The 16,967-nt window shown below is 46.0% G+C and overlaps 1 protein-coding gene across 1 annotated transcript in view; it reads left to right on the top strand.

Annotated features, from left to right (window-relative positions):
- The window catches only part of DNAH9 (dynein axonemal heavy chain 9), a 301,023-nt gene that overhangs the window by 256,316 nt on the left and 27,740 nt on the right, over positions 1 to 16,967 (top strand). Inside the window, exons 60-62 of the mRNA XM_022595902.3 lie at positions 4,194 to 4,387; positions 6,540 to 6,688; positions 16,636 to 16,763. Coding sequence (XP_022451610.3) covers positions 4,194 to 4,387; positions 6,540 to 6,688; positions 16,636 to 16,763 — 471 coding nt within the window. The remainder of the gene's footprint in view (positions 1 to 4,193; positions 4,388 to 6,539; positions 6,689 to 16,635; positions 16,764 to 16,967) is intronic.

The following is a 16,967-nucleotide window of genomic DNA, read 5'->3' as shown; positions in this document are numbered from 1 at the left end:
AAGGATTTTTAAAGTCTCATCAAATGTTAAACTTTTAGGTAATGGGCATGTTCTCTTACTTTTTTTTTTTTTACTTAAAAAATTTTTATTGTAGTATAGTTGATTTACAATATTATGTTAGTTTCTGCTGCACTGCAAAATGAATCAGTTATACATGTACATATATCCACTCATTTTTAGATTCTTTTTCCATATAGGTCATTACAGAGTATTGAGAAGAGTTCCCTGTGCTATACAGTAGGTCCTTATTAGTTATCTATTTTATATAGAGTGGTGTGTATCTGTCAATCCCAATCTCCCTATTTATCCTTCCCCCCCATTCCCCCTGGTAACCGTAAGTTTGTTTTCTATATCTGTGACTCTATTTCTGTTTTGTAAATAAGTTCAGAGTACCAAGGGATCTTAGAAGCAAGACATACAATGCCATTACCTTGCTGATCACTTTTGGTCAGTCAGCATGTTCTCTTCTTCATTAAAGAATCTCATCTGTGGTACCGGGCATTGTTAGCCTTTGAAAAGGCCCCTGGCTACCTCTCTGAATGCCAATTTAGCACAGTTGTACTTTGCTACCCAGTCCAATGTAATTAGGTTAATTAGTCATTTCCATTTAGCTTATTAGAACGTTAGAAATCCCTTTTCCTCATTTGGAAGATTAAACATCGCAACTGTGTTCAACCCAGAGCTTCAAGAAAGCGTATTTCAGACCCAGCCACGGTAGCTGGGAGCCCTGATCACCGTGTAATTTCCTCAGTTTTGTGGTGACACCAGGGGTGGGTAATGGGACTGCAGGAGGGTTAATGGTGATGCAAGCTGGGAAGAGGGGTGAAGTGGCAGCCTGAAAGAAGAGGAAAGTTTGGTCCTCGGCACAGAGGGAAATAATTACCGCAGCTGCAGCTTTTCTCAGCCTGTCAAGGGCCCTCCCACTGGCCGCCCAGATGTCAAACTTTATTAATGGAGCGCTTCCTAAACGCCAGGCAGCCTGCTAGGCCTGAGGCGTACAGAGACGGCTCAGAAAGCTCTTGCCCGCAGGGAACTCACAATCTTGTGGGAGTCCCAGACAGGGAAACCAGCAATTGCAATTCAGTAACTGTAGGAGCCCCAGAAAAGCACAAAGAGGGCCTTTATAGTCTTCAAAGCACTTGTATCTACATTAGAGTATAAGCTATGCAGACAACGGTTACTTGGCCTCATTTTCCAAATGAAAAAGTCAAAGCCCACAAAGGTTTAAAAACAGGCTCCGCGTCATAAGAGGCTCATAAGAGGTGACGTCGAGAGCAGAGCTCTCGTCTCCTGGTGCATCCTCCGCCATCCCCCGTGCCACTCCACACCACTTCTCAGCACAATGACTGGTGTGTTCCCTGCTCTGCATGCTAAGGGTGAAATTAGGAAACCACAGAGCCCACGTGAAAGGGCACTTAAGGACTGGACATGTGTTCCTCCACACGGGAGAAGAGGCTGGGCGAGCCCTGGTCAAGTGCACGTGTCCTTCTCCAGCCTGACCTCCCCCTTGTCACCTGTAGACCCGTCCTCCACAGTCACACTGCCTTCTACCATGCCCCACACCCTCCCCACTCCAGACTTGGACTCTGTGGATCCTTCCCCATGAAATGCCCTGCCCTTCCCTCTACCTCTCTCTCTGCCCAGCAGAATTCTACATCCCTACTAAGGCCTCCCTCGTCTCTTTCTCTTAGGATTGTAAGCTCCCTGAAGGCAAGTGTATTTTTTTGGTTCACATTTGTATTCCCAAGTACCTGGCATGTAGCAGGCATCCAATAAATATCAAATGAATGAATGATTTCACATAACGAGAATGGAGGATTCCTTAAAATTCATGGCACTGCAGTAGGTGCTTTGGAGACAGTCTAGCTTTTAATCTCATTAGAGAGATCGAACACACAAGTGGAGTTGAGTGACCACAGAAAGGCTGCAGGTAAGCGACCGCCTAAGTGAGTAACGTTTACGTGAGCACTCTGAAGAAACAGGATGGACCCCACCCAAAATGTGGTTCCCATGTCCAGACTGATGACGCCTTGCGCATAACTAGAAGGCATGAAAGAGTTTATTACTCACATAATGAGACTTCCTGGGCAGAGCAGGGGAACTCCCAAGCAGTCTGAAATCGGCTTGAGAGAGCCCGGAAAGGAGGTGTCTTGCGGGTGTTCTGGTCGTTGGGGAGTGGGGCGGGGCTTGCACGATACAACTTCCCTTCGGCACCAAAGGAGGGAGCACCCAGGCTTACCTGTCAGCTTGTCCTGGAGTGGAGCAGAAGAGGAAGAGGGAGGGGTATGGCTTTAAAGTGATCAGCAGTCACATATCCTTTTTTTAAACATCTTTATTGGGGTATAATTGCTTTACAATGGTGTGTTGGTTTCTGCTTTATAACAGAGTGAATCAGTTATACATATACGTATGTTCCCATATCTCTTCCCTCTTGCGTCTCCCTCCCTCCCACCCTCCCTATCCCACTCCTCCAGGCAGTCACAAAGCACCGAGCTGATCTCCCTGTGCTATGCAGCTGCTTCCCGCTAGCTATCTATTTTATGTTTGGTAGTGTGTATATGTCCATGCCTCTCTCTCGCTCTGTCACAGCTCACCCTTCCCCCTCCCCATATCCTCAAGTCTGTTCTCTAGTAGGTCTGTGTCTTTATTCCTGTCTTACCCCTAGGTTCTTCATGATATGTGTTAGCATATGGTATTTGTCTTTCTCTTTCTGACTTACTTCACGCTGTATGACAGACTCTAGGTCTATCCACCTCATTACAAATAGCTCAGTTTCGTTTCTTTGTATGGCTGAGTAATATTCCATTGTATATATGTGCCACATCTTCTTTATCCATTTATCCGATGATGGGCACTTAGGTTGTTTCCATCTCCGGGCTCTTGTAAATAGAGCTGCAATGAACATTGTGGTACATGACCCTTTTTGAATTATGGTTTTCTCAGGGTATATGCCCAGGAGTGGGATTGCTGGGTCATATGGTAGTTCTATTTGTAGTTTTTTAAGGAACCTCCATACTGTTCTCCATAGTGGCTGTACCAATTCACATTCCCACCAGCAGTGCAGGAGTGTTCCCTTTTCTCCACACCCCCTCCAGCATTTATTGTTTCTAGATTTTTTGATCATGGCCATTCTGACTGGTGTGAGATGATATCTCATTGTAGTTTTGATTTGCATTTCTCTAATGATTAATGATGTTGAGCATTCTTTTATGTGTTTGTTGGCAGTCTGTATATCTTCTTTGGAGAAATGTCTATTTAGGTCTTCTGCCCATTTTTGGATTGGGTTGTTTGTTTTTTTGTTATTGAGCTGCATGAGCTGTTTGTAAATTTTGGAAATTACCAACTCTGTGAGTAGTTCCAAGTGGTCCACAAAAGAAGGGTAGGAGGGCTGTGCGTTCCAGGTTAGAGAGGTGGACGTGACTGATTTTGGACTGGACTTTAACAACTTGTAGAACCTTGACAAACAATCATGACCAGTGCAAGAAAGGAAAGGAGTGGAATTTGGTGGAGAAGAGAACAGGACCACTCCCGTGATGAAACTAGTGTGAACAAGGCACCAAGTTTGGAGATCATCTGGCACATTTCCAGGGCTGAGGGCAGATGTGTGTGGACAGAGGAGGGAGGAAATGGGCCACCTGGTTAGCTGGATGGATTGGGGGGAAGCCCTAAATGAAGAGATTTGATTCAGATGTTATGCCTTGGGATTTAATGCTTAGGGAAGCAGGTGACACAGAGAAATGTTAAAGTTGGCATTAACACAAAGTCAGTGATTCTAGAGACATTTTGAGGGAGGAATTGACAGGCGTTGCTGGCAGAGTGAGTGTGAGTATGGGAATGAAAGAGAAGAGTCACTGACTTCAAGTGTCCGGGCTCCGGGACCAGAAAAATCCCAGCATCCCTTCTTGTCCCTCTTCCCAGCAGTACCCTCGAGGAAGGTGCTGCTTGGTCTCCACAGCTGAGCATTTCCTATCCTTGCATATTATTGGGACAGGTTGCTGATGGTAAGCTGATCAAAATCCTTCCTCTACCTTGAGTTTACTGGGCGGGAAGATTCAAGACTCCAGAAAAGAGTATGAACGAGACAGAATTATGTCTAAAATACCGCCTTGCCCCCCGCCAACCCCCAACACAACACAGATGACAGCTTTCTGGAGAAACTGCATTTCAGAGCAAGATTCCCTGACATTTTTCAGGCACTTTCATCAATGGAAGAATTCTGTAATCTGGATCGGGACATTGAGGGATCCGCCAAGGGCTGGAAAAAGTTTGTCGAATCAGAATGTCCCGAGAAGGAGAAGTTCCCCCAGGAGTGGAAGAACAAGACAGGCCTGCAGCGCCTCTGCATGATGAGAGCCATGCGGCCTGACCGGATGACCTATGCCATGAGGTAGGGACAGGGTGGTGGCGAAGCCAGGATGGGTGTGGCCAGACCGGCAGGGCTGAGCACAAAGGCCACAAGTTTATCTTGATGGGAGCCTTTGTACCAACAGCCAAAATCCCATGAGGCCCGTTGCTTGCTCTGTGTTTGCCATGTATTGTCTTAATATCTAAGTGGACCCTTTGGGAAGAGGTGCTCATCAGTATCAGCACTGGGAAGGAGGTGGATCACATGTAATGTGGCAGGAGATGTGAGATCCAGAGGACAGATGGAAAGATCACACTTGGCGGGAGGAGCACCCCTTTCATTACAAAAGACAGAGAGAGGTGGGTGTGACTGCAGCAGAGGTGGTAAAAGCATGGCAGAAAATTGAGCAAGGTTTTGTCTCATGACTTCCACTCCCTCTGAGGAGCAGGAAGCAAGATCTCGCTGCGTTTGTGTGAAAGGGGAGGTGGCAGGGTTGGAGATTTGAGGAATGTGCAAAAGATCTGAAATAGGATCTGTGAAAAAATGGGAGACTGCTGACCAGGGAAACTCAAAGAATTCCAAGCGGCATTGAGGGCCCACCTAGTGAGATCCTGCATTTGTAGGGCGCCAGCCTTCACCACTGGATGATTTTCTACAGCTGCATCCAACAGCCCTAGGGTAGATTCAGAGCATGGATCCCTGGTGGAATAAGAGTTAGGGAAGGGAGGTGTGTGGTTCTGGCAGGAGAATGATTAGAAGTCACAGGCCAGGCAGCCTACAGAGACGGCGAATTAGCAGCTGCCTGGGGCTGGAGGGTAGGAATAGGAATTCTCTAAATAGGCAGGAGAATCTTATTGCAGGCTTAAAATGTTCTAAAACTGGATTATGATGAAGATTACAATTCCGTGAATGTATTAAACATTATTGAATAGTATACTAAAAATTGGTGAATTTTATGGTATGTTGATTGTACCTCAAGAAAGTTGTTTTAAAAAAAAAAAAGAAAAGAGGAAGTTACAGGCCATGGAGCCTACACTGAATTGAACAAGACTTGTAGTTACAAGAATAAGGGGATGATAAAAAAAGAAAGAAAGAAAAAAAAACACCAGGGAGGCCAAGATACTGAAAATCCTGCATTTGTGGCACCAATACAGGTAAAGAATAAGTTCACCAATGATAAATTACTAAAAGAACTATAAGGATGGAAAGCTTTGGTCAGAGAGTGAGATGTTTCCATTTATGGTTTCAGACATAGAAAAAGTTCCCAAGTAAACCACAAGGATGAGGGTGTGGCCTTGGAATCAGGTGGCTGACATGGGGAAGAATGGAAGATTGTTAAGAATCTGGAGGATTGTCCACATGGACGCTAACGTCACTCAGGCTGGTGGAGAGACAGTCCATGAGCCAAAGTTCAAGTGATGAATGAATGAGTAAAGGGACCAAAGGAGCAGTGGACGACATGGATGTGCAGGGGCCGTGGCGGTACCGTCAGGGCAAACGAGCCTCAGTGGAGCCACCCGAGTGGGAAGGAAAGGGTTTAGAAGTAATGGTCATCCGTGAGCAGGACCGTGATCCCAGCTCCCAGTACTGAGAATGAGCCCAGCTGAGAAGGGCACAGGGAAAGTAGTGTCCTTGCGGGAGCTTTTAAGGCCAAGAGTTAGGCTGGATTGTCAGAAAGTGCTTACAACTGCAAGGTTTTGTTTAGCCTGAAATGGGACATAGGAAGAGGAACATTGGTAAGTGGAGTAAAGTGAAAGGAAACACAGAGAATGATAGAACGTGAGGGACTAGAAGCCTGGAGGGCCTTCAATCATGGATAGGGATGGAGGATCCCAGGGATACAATGTATGGAGGGCTTAGCTGCCTGCAAGCTTCCGGAAGGCGTTGCTCCTGGCAGGCTTCTGATGGGTGGTGGTGATGTAACAGGACATCCCAGCTCCACAGAGGAGTCAGTGGTGGCCTGGCTGGATGGGGATCCAGAAGGAGCCCTGATCTAGGTGAGCAGGTGCACAACCAGCAGCAAAGGACGTAAGTGTCGACTTAATCAGTAAGTCGTGCTTGGCGTTGGTCCTAGCTCCGTAACTGCCAAGCCGTGATCTTGAGCACATCCTTCCATGTCTATAGACCTCTGTTGCTCATATGTTATTATTCTGTGACTGCTATACACACGTGGACCTTCTTTTATTCCTGGCAGAGATTTTATTGAGGAGAAGTTAGGAAGCAAATATGTGGTGGGAAGAGCACTGGACTTTGCAGCCTCTTTTGAAGAATTGGGACCAGCCACTCCCATGTTTTTTATCCTGTCTCCAGGGGTGGACCCACTGAAGGATGTGGAAAATCAAGGTAAGAAGACCTCATTATGGAGCCAAGGCTGCACCAGCCCCATGCACTGTCACTCTGCGTCTGTCAGCTTCTCTTTTCCTGATTCAAGGTTCATTTTGCAGTGCTTGGTATTTGCTAACCATACAGAAATCAGGGTAATTGCTGAACCAACCCCAGGGGGTCATGAACAGAGGGAGGACTGCTCTGGGATGTAAGGTAGCAGGTTCATGAGGAGACCTTGTCCCACCACCCACCCACCCATTCCCCTTCCTGTGGCTGGAGCAGTTATTCTGAAAAACAAGTACAGTCCTTTTACAGGCTCCTAGTGCCCTCAGGATGAAGTCCAAACACCTTAACATGGCTTACAGGGAGCTTCGTCCTCCAGTCCCTCCCTATCTCTCCAGCCTATTTTCCGTTATTAGTTTCCTGTTGCTGCTGTAACAAATTATCACAAACTTAGAGGCTTAAAATAACACTAACTATTATTTTACAGTTCTGGAGGTCAGAAATCATACATGGGGCTTACTGTCTCCCACTTTCTCTCATAAGGACCCCTATGACTATACCAGACCCACTCAGATAACCCAGGATAATCTCCCCATCTGGAGGCCTTTAACCACATCTGCAGAGTCTCTTTTGCCTGTAAAGTCACATATATTCACAGATTCTGGGATTTAGAACATGGGCACCTTTGGGCACTCCTTATTCTGCCTACATGTCCCTACTCCCCTCTTTTTCACTCTACATGGAAGCCATTCCATTCTCCCAAACATTCTGTCCCCCCTCTGGCATCCCCTTCACCAGGCTACCTTCTACTCATCCTTCAGATACCAGTTTCAATGTCACCACCTCCAGGAAGCCCTACTTGATTTCCAAGGTGCTGGGTACCCCTCCCCATGTGCTCTTAGAGCACCCTTCTATCTATATATCACATTGTAATTGTCTAGTGACTACTACGGTATCTTTATGTGAGAGTGAGAGCTCTGGGAATAGATGTCCTTTTCAAGGTAGTATTCAAGTTCCTATCTCTGTATTTTCACGTGCTAGGCACTCAGTAAATAAATACATTAAATAGGACTTCCCTGGTGGCACAGTGGTTAAGAATCCGCCTGCCAATGCAGGGGACACGGGTTCCATCCCTGGTCCGGGAAAATCCCACATGCCACGGAGCAACTAAGCCCGTGTACCACAACTACTGAGACTGCACTCTAGATCTCATGAGCCACAACTACTGAGCCCACGTGCCACAACTACTGAAGCCTGCGCACCTAGAGCCCGTGCTCCACAACAAGAGAAGCCACCGCAATGAGAAACCCGCACACCTCAACGAAGAGTAGCCCCAGCTCGTGCAACTAGAGAAAGCCCACGCACAGCAACGAAGACCCAACGCAAGCAAAAATAAATAAATAAAAGAAAATAAATACATTTCGTTTTTGTTTTTGTTTTTTTGCGGTACGTGGGCCTCTCACTGTTGTGGCCTCTCCCGTTACGGAGCACAGGCTCCGGACGCGCAGGCTCAGCGGCCATGGCTCACGGGCCTAGCCGCTCCGCGGCATGTGGGATCTTCCCGGACCGAGGCACGAACCCGTGTCCCCTGCATCGGCAGGCAGACTCTCAACCACCGCACCACCAGAAAAGCCCAAAATAAATACATTTTAAAAATATAAGTTAAATAAAGGGATGAACAAATGGATGACTAATCAAAACTATAAAACTAGCAAAACTAGGGTGTTCCCTGGCAGTCCCGTGCTTAGGACTCCACACTTTCACTGCCGTGGCCCCTGGTTCTGTCCCTGGTCAGGGAACTAAGATCCTTCAAGCCTCGTGGCGCGGCCAAGGGGGAAAGAAAAAGCTAGCAAAACTACACATGTTGCAAAGTTAAATAAGGCCTCAGCAGGTTTTTACAGAGCCAGGTCTTTATGGATGAGAATCCAGACCAGGTAATGCACCTCCATGAAAGGAATCTACACCTGGTGTAGATTTAGAGCCTGGTGTTTGGCTCTAAAGAATAGATGAGTTCTGTATAAGGAAGAGAATTATCTTATTCACTAATTTAATGTATATTTTTGTAATCTCCTAAAAAGTTCAAGTAACATATTTTTAAAATACCTATAATAAGGAATTTAAAATGAAAAGCAATAGTTCTCAGCTCCAGCCCTTCCCACACCCAGTCCCCCTTCCCAGACACTGGGGTTTTGCCTATTTCTGAATTTATTCCTTCTGACAATTGTTTCTCTATTTCCTACTAATAATTTATATCACTATTTCTGAATTTATCAAATTTCAGTATCTATTTATTCCCTGGTATGAAAAATAAGAATTTAGCTCCCATTACTGCCAACCAATTGGCTTCATCCTAGATTTGGTAGCATAAGTCATCAGGAAAAAATCATGGGAAGTAAAATTTCTGAATCTTTGGGTGTCTAAAAAGACCAGTTTTGCCCACATACTCTTTAAATAGGTCTGCTAGGTCCAAAATGATTTTTACTCAGAATGTGTCCACAGTGCTCAGTTGTCTCCTAGAATTCAGTTTTATTCATAGGAGGCCATATGCTAGTAGGGTGCTATTCTTCCCTTGTTTCTTTGTTGGTGCCCTATTTTTATTCCCTGGAAACTTTAGGATCATCTTTCTACCGTGTGTTCTGACATTTCATGAGCTGAGTTAGGTACGGGTGTTTTTCATTCACCTGCTCAGCACTCAGCCTGCCTTTTCAAGTGGGAGAGTCACACCTCTCTTTATCTCTGGAAATTTTATTCTATCATTTTTGGTAAATATCACCACCATTCAGCAAGTTGCTCATGCCGGAAACCTGGGAATCAGTCACCCTAGACCCCTCCTCCACTACCTACCACATCTAGTCCTATTGCTTCTACCTTCTAAATGTGTTTCAAATGAGTCTAGTTGTTTCATTGTGTCTCCCTCCTCTGAGTCACCACATCTCTCACTGGACTATCACAATAGCCTCAACTTATCCCGGTTCTCCTCCCCCACCTGCAATTTTTGCTGCTCTTACAGCCAGACTCATCTTGCTGAATCTCAGGTCTGATTGTTATCATTCTCCCACTTAAATCACTCTAGTGGTTCCCCACAGTTCTCAAGGTAATGTCCAGTACTATAAACGTGGTCTCTGTGACCTGCATGGCCTGGCCTTTCTGTCCAGCCTTGGATCTTACATTCCCTCAAACTCACACTTCTCTGGCCACATGGCTCTTTTAGGTTCTCCATCATGAGCCCTCCCGGCCCAGGGCGTTTTCTCAAGCAATTCCTTTTACCTGAAATACTTCTCCCCAGCTCGTCAGTCCAATGCCTGCCAATCCTGCAGGGATCAGCTTCTCCTGACCTCTGCACAAGACCATTTGGTTTCCCCTTATACATATTATTTGCTTCAGAGCATTGAATACAATTCTAATTAGACCCTTCTTTTACAATTTTAACTTACGTTTGCCTGCCTGCATGTCGCTAAGACCCTGGAGGTCAAGGACCGTGTCATCTTGCTCATCATTTTCTTACCAGTGCCTAAAAGCGTAACTAGCACAGAGAGGTACTCAGTAAATATCGGTTGAATGAATTAACAAACGAATGAATAAATGAGCATAAGAACTGTTGTTATTGCTATGTTATTCCTGACTTTCACTGTTTCATAGATTCTGTATTCCTTCTGTCCCATGGAGGTTTTATTCCTTTCATAATGACAAATCTAGTCTCCTCATTTTTATTCAGTATTTTCCTTTTCGGAAGCTTTCATATACCCTGTTTATGAGCAATTTCCTACTATTCTTTGCCAATTGACCCGCAACTATTATTCCATCATGTAGTTTGAAGCTTTCTGTCGTTTCAGGCAAGCTGACCTGTCCCTGAACCGTATTGGTTATTTGTCTCTGAATAAATCACCTCAGCCCTGCCCTTGGCTTCATCTTAACGCATATTTCCCGACCAGAGGCAATATTGCTGTCCATCAGCTAGAGGTTACCTGGGCACCTGTGCCTCTTTCTCTCTCTCTTCCTCCCCCTCTGCGTTCTGGATGGTTTGATTCGTTTTCTCATGCACCCATTTAGAACATATACCCTGGTGACATGTGCTCCACATCTTGGATCTAATCATTCTGCCTGATGGACTCCTATTCTCAGGTTTGGAATCCACATAACTGACTCACTTTCCCCTATGTCCCCTAGGCCCCCGCTTATTCAGGAAGCTCACTGTCTCTGTGCTTGGGCAGAGTCTGTGCATCAGACTCCATCAGACACTGTTTTACTCCATGTAGACGCAGACAAAGCTTGGCAGATGAAAGATTTTGTTCCCCCATCCTCACTCCAGCCCTTCTCCCGAAATGCATGAACCCACAGACAGACAAAATACTATATATGATTTTTGGAGTTCTCTAAGCTTCTGAAGCTCATCCATTGACACTTGGTTAAGAATCTGTGCTTTTCTAAGAATCTGAAAAACAATAGGTATATGTATATGTATAACTGAATCACTTTGCTGTACACCTGAAACTAACACAACATTGTAAATCAACTATACTCCAATATAAAATAAAATTTTTTTAATTAAAAATTTTTTTTAAAGAATCTAAGCTTTTCTGGCAGTTTTATGCCTCTTGGTCTCCTCCAAGATTTTCCTTCCTCAACAATTTTGAAGAAGGAGGAGGACAGAATTCCATCCACTTTCCTTGGCCTATGTTTTAACATGAACCCACTTCCACCCACCCGCACAGCGTTCCTTCTTGCGTTTGCAGATTAATCCTTTACCTTCTCTCTCTTCTCATCACCTTCTTCCTGAATGAGCCACACTTCCTTATTTGCATGATTATTTTTGCTTTTGCTTCATCTAAAAGCAATCACCCATCATTTCCAATCACCCCCAATACCTTCCTCCCAGGGTTACTGTGAAGATAAGAATGAAATCTCAGATGCGAAAAGGCTTTGAAACATTAAAAGTACAGTAGCATTGTACGGCATTAAAATGACGATGATGACGCGTCTATTCTTTGAGGCAGCTCGGTTTGCTCCTTCCTTTACATCCTTTTGTCACATCCTTTCAAAGCACAGTATCGTCCTCGGCCCTCCCAACAGAGGACCTCCCCTTTCCACCCTTACAAGGCACCTTCTCTGGTCCTTCTTTGACTTGACTCTTGCATGATCTTGCTTGGTCTCCATCCTCCTTTGTCCAATTCCTGGCATTGACAAAATGTTTCCGTTTATCTACCACTTGGGCCTTCCACTGCCTCCTCTCCCTCTTTCCAATGTGCTGGTCAGAGGAGGAGTTCCTTTAGATTTTTGTCAGCCTACTACCAGGTGTGTTCAAGGAAACAGTTTTCAATTCGGTGTCTTTGCAGCTAGATTATCAACACTTTGCTGAGAGCCTCTTTTTCATTGTTCCTGACTCCATTCTCTTTCTCTTAAGCGTCAGTTGAAGTTGGCTAGGATGGAGCAAGTACAGTCTGTACAGAGCAGCTTCAAGACTGGAAGAGTGTAGTTTCTGTGTGGAGGGACACTCACCCATCTGTTCATGTGCTGGGGACGGGGGACACCCCTTCCACTGAGAGGGGGCTGTGCAGGGATGGGGATGGAACAGGGATGTGCGCAGAGGCACATACAATGGCAGTAAATGGAAGGTGTTCTACCGGATGGCAGATGTTTTGTCGGGCAGAGGGAGCAGTAAAGAGTGAAGCAAAGTACTGAGCATAAGAAGCGGGGCAGCCATTAGGAAGTTTAAGGGAAGAGGGGGTGGACAACATAGCCAACTTCTGGACGTGAAAGATTACCAGACAGTCTCACAAGACTGAGGATCATCAGCTTGTGGTGGCACCAGTTCACTCAGTGTGTTATTTTTTCTCTTGTATTAACGCATAGACTTGTACAGGGTTGTGGTTTTACAGAAGTTGGGGGATGCAGACGTAGAATGGGCAATGGAGTGAAGAATTTTATAAGATCATGGCTCAAATGAAGGATTATTGGGTCCATCTTAAAATAAGAGGGAGGTAAAGATGAAGGTTAGAAAAAACAGAGGAGCCAATGGGCTGGACGTTTTGCTGATATAGAATAATATGCAAGGAGGAGTAAGAGAGTGAGCAATCTGGACAGTAGGAAGTTCGAGTTGTGAGTAAAAATGAAAGAATGATGTGTCAGATGTGGGAGAGTTTGCAGGGATAATCAAGGCCTCGCTGCAGCCACTGGGAATGGGAAACAGAAATGGAAAGAAATTCTTTGAAGATGAGGAAGCATGAGGCTGGGTGTTGGCTGAGTCATCCATAGTGGCATTAAAGCTCACCAAGATAATGATGAGACAGAAAATATGGAATATTTTAAACCAAGTTCCAAAACCCCTAATAAAAGTGACTCTTGCTAGGAAGTTGATAGAAGGCAGAAAACATAAAAGTTAGTAGGCAATGTAGCCAATAGCATGTGCTTTAGAAGAGAGCACATGTGTTAGCATACGGTATTTGTTTTACTCTTTCTGACTTACTTCACTCCGTGTGACAGACTCTGGGTCCATCCACCTCACTACAAATAACTCAATTTCGTTTCTTTTTATGTCTGAGTAATATTCCATTGTATACATGTGCCACATCTTCTTTATCCATTCATCTGTGGATGGACACTTAGGTTGCTTCTATGTCCTGGCTATTGTAAATAGAGCTACAATGAACATTGTGGTACGTGACTCTTTTTGAATTATGGTTTTCTCAGGGTATATGCCCAGTAGTGGGATTGCTGGGTCGTATGGTAGTTCTACTTTTAGTTTTTTAAGGAACCTCCGTACTGATCTCCATAGTGGCTGTATCAATTTACATTCCCACCAACAGTACAAGAGGGTTCCATCTTCTCCACACCCTCTCCAGCATTTATTGTTTGTAGATTTTTTGATGATGGCCATTCTGACCCGTGTGAGATGATATCTCACCGTATGCTAACACACATATATGGAATCTAAAAAACAAGCAAAAAAAAAAGGTCATGAAGAACCTAGGGGCAAGATGGGAATAAAGACACAGACCTACTAGAGAATGGACTTGAGGATATGGGGAGGGGGAAGGGTAAGCTGTGACAAAGTGAGAGAGTGGCATGGACATATATACACTACCAGATGTAAAACAGATAGCTAGGGCTTCCCTGGTGGCACAGTGGTTGAGAGTCCGCCTGCCGATGCAGGGGACGCGGGTTCGTGCCCCGGTCCAGGAAGATCCCACGTGCTACGGAGCGGCTGGGCCCATGAGCCATGGCTGCTGAGTCTGCGCGTCCGGAGCCTGTGCTCCGCAACGGGAGAGGCCACAACAGTGAGAGGCCCGCGTACCGCAAAAAAAAAAAACAACCAAAACAGATAGCTAGTGGGAAGTAGCTGCATAGCACAGGGAGATCAGCTCGGTGCTTTGTGACCACCTAGAGGGGTAGGATAGGGAGGGTGGGAGGGAGGGGGACACAAGAGGAAAGAGATATGGGAACATATGTATATGTGTAACTGATTCACTTTGTTATAAAGCAGAAACTAACACACCATTGTAAAGCAATTATACTCCAATAAAGATGTTAAAATAAATAAATATAAATTAAATTAAAAAAAAAAAGAGAGAGCGCATGAAAGGTTTCTCATACAAGAGTGGAGAAGAAATAGCCTGCAAGTAACAAGACAAGACTAGAAGGATGTTCCCCTTCCTCCCAGCCCCAGGGTATGTGAGCTAGGCGGAGGGCCACGGACGCTGTAGCGTCCTCAGACTGGAGCTCGTGGAGGGACGGCCACCAGGATGCTCAGGGAGGCTCACAGTGCGGCCTGGCTCCTGGTGACACCACCATAGGGGTACTGGAAGGAAGATCTGAAAGGGACAGAGGAGCTGAAGGCGGGGTTGGGGGGGGGGGGCATGGAAGCCGTAGCACATGGAATTTGAACTAATCTTTCGTTAAGCCCTCTTTTCCTGTACCCTTTGTCTGTGAACAAAGAAGAGAAGTAGGGTCTTTGTGAGCAGAAATGTCACCGAGGCTATCTAATAATCCCAGCATCTTTATCCTGTTCTTTTTCTCTGGAATAAGTTGTTCATAGTCTTGGCTCTAAAGCTGACAGCAAATCTATGGCCAGCTAGGATTTATAGAGTTTAATAAGGGTATTTCTTGGGTTCATCTCAGTTGAATCTGTAATAACTATTCCTCACTACAAAAAGTCATCATCTTGTTTGGTCTTGTACAGTTAAAGAACACACTATAGTTTTGTTTTAGTGCTTTAAAGACACATCCAATATTGACAGTGTTCTTTAAATTTTCTTGCACAAGTATCAAACTGCAACTTCAATTTTAGTTCCCCTGAAACTAAATTTGTTAAGTACAGACTTTTATTCTTTTTCTCTTTTAAATTTCTCCTCTTTTCTCTTGTGCATCTCACCTTCTTGGAAAAATTGCTCGACGATTCCTTCATGGTATTACACATTTTTTGATCCTTTTGTCTAAAGAATATTATGTAATTTCTCTAAACTTTATTATTATTTTTTATTTATTTATGGCTGTGTTGGGTCTTCGTTTCTGTGCGAGGGCTTTCTCTAGTTGCAGCAAGCAGGGGCCACTCTTCATCGCGGTGCGCGGGCCTCTCACTGTCGTGGCCTCTCTTGTTGCGGTGCACAAGCTCCAGACGCGCAGGCTCAGTAGTTGTGGCTCACGGGCCTAGTTGCTCCGTGGCATGTGGGATCTTCCCAGACCAGGGCTCGAACCTGTGTCCCCTGCATTGGCAGGCAGATTCTCAACCACTGCGCCACCAGGGAAGCCCTCCAAACTTTATTGGGTTGGGTGAATAGCTGGTGTCCAAGCAGCATTGGCTGCCTATATTAAGGTTATTTCTTTGTGTGAAGTCTTTCTTGGGCTCGCAGAGCAACTCTTAAGCATCAGCCTTGCTCCAGTGACCCAGCTGTGACATGTGCGTTTGCGTGGCCGTTCCCTTACTCCATTCCCGACAGTGAGATACAAGCATTCACACCTACGCAGCCAAGCCCCTTCTTGGCTGGCCTCTTGCCTCTCTTCACTCTAATTCGTGCAAAGTGACGAGGGTAAAGGTTCTATGTGGTGGGAATAACAGGGAGGAGGTTCATATGGCATAAAGTACAGGAAGCCGAACTACCCGAGTCCTGCCCCTCTTGGCCTCGCCTCCCGGTAAGCTTCCAGGGAAAATGTATATTATTATTAATATATTCAGGGGGCAAAGCACGTTAGACCTGGCCACGCCCACACGCTTGCTACTCTTCGAGCCTTTCACTCTCTAGGATGGTGGCCCAATGCCTGCTCTTCAAGTGGAGTCTGCATAGAAAGGCAGTGGCACATGTGCCCACTCTTTGGGATGTCAACTGAAAAAAAAAGCACGATGTGAGAGTTGTGAGTTAAGTTTTCTTGGGGGCAAAATGAGGACTGTAGCCCGGGAGACAGCAACTCGGAGGTCAGTGCGCATGTGGTTTTGGTGAGGGGGGGCATGCAGTCAGGCACACGTGTTTGCAGAAGAGCAGACGTCACCGTGGAGGACTGGAGTGCTTTTCTAGATATGAGGACACGTAAGAGCTGGGCTCGTAACATCTTCTCCTGAGAATCCCTAACTCTCTGAAGACCTGTTCTGCCAGTTCCTCCCAGAGCACAGAGGGCCTCATTCCTGGTCTCCACCCTGAACTCCTTTCATAGGGTGCTGAAGGTCAGCGGCTACAGTAGCGAGTGACTTAATCCTTGTACAGGCAGATGGCAAGTGCCAGTTTTTAGTTGGCGGGGACTAAGTGAGGAGGGAGGGGTGAAGCATTTTGTCTAGACAAGTGCTTCCTTCTCTTTGGCAAAAAAAAGCTGGAAGATGCAGCAACCCTGCCCCATGAAGGAAGGTGGTCCGTGTGTGAGGTTGGGGTGCACGGCTTCCCGCAGCCTGCGATGGGGGAGCCGCGCGGAGGTGCGCGTTTCCTCGTGAGCACTCAATGGCATTAGAGGCAATAATGACCACTCCCTGCCCCTTTTAGGTAAAAAACTCGGATATACCTTCAACAACCAGAACTTTCACAACGTGTCTTTGGGCCAAGGACAGGAGGTAGTGGCTGAGGCTGTGCTGGACCTGGCTGCCAAGAAAGGTCACTGGGTTCTTTTGCAGGTACGGCCCCTCTGCCCTGCTGGGGTCACTCTTGACCCCGTCCCTGGGTCAACCCCTGCAGTCCCTGGGCCACCTTTCCTTCCGTGCCCTCGTCCCTGACTTCCCAGGCTTCGCCTTCCAGTCCGTGTGTTCTGCTCCTCACCCCACCCTCAATACCCTCCCTCTCCCCCCACTCCCTCTGGTTTCAATGGCACCCCCGTCCCG

Source organism: Delphinapterus leucas, chromosome 19, assembly GCF_059928025.1.
Source record: "Delphinapterus leucas isolate spDelLeu-1000000601 "Yukka" chromosome 19, BTC_Dleu_Yukka2, whole genome shotgun sequence".
NCBI lineage: Eukaryota > Metazoa > Chordata > Mammalia > Artiodactyla > Monodontidae > Delphinapterus > Delphinapterus leucas.
Note: the sequence above shows the minus strand (reverse complement) of the source record. Positions and strands in the feature narration are given on the sequence as shown.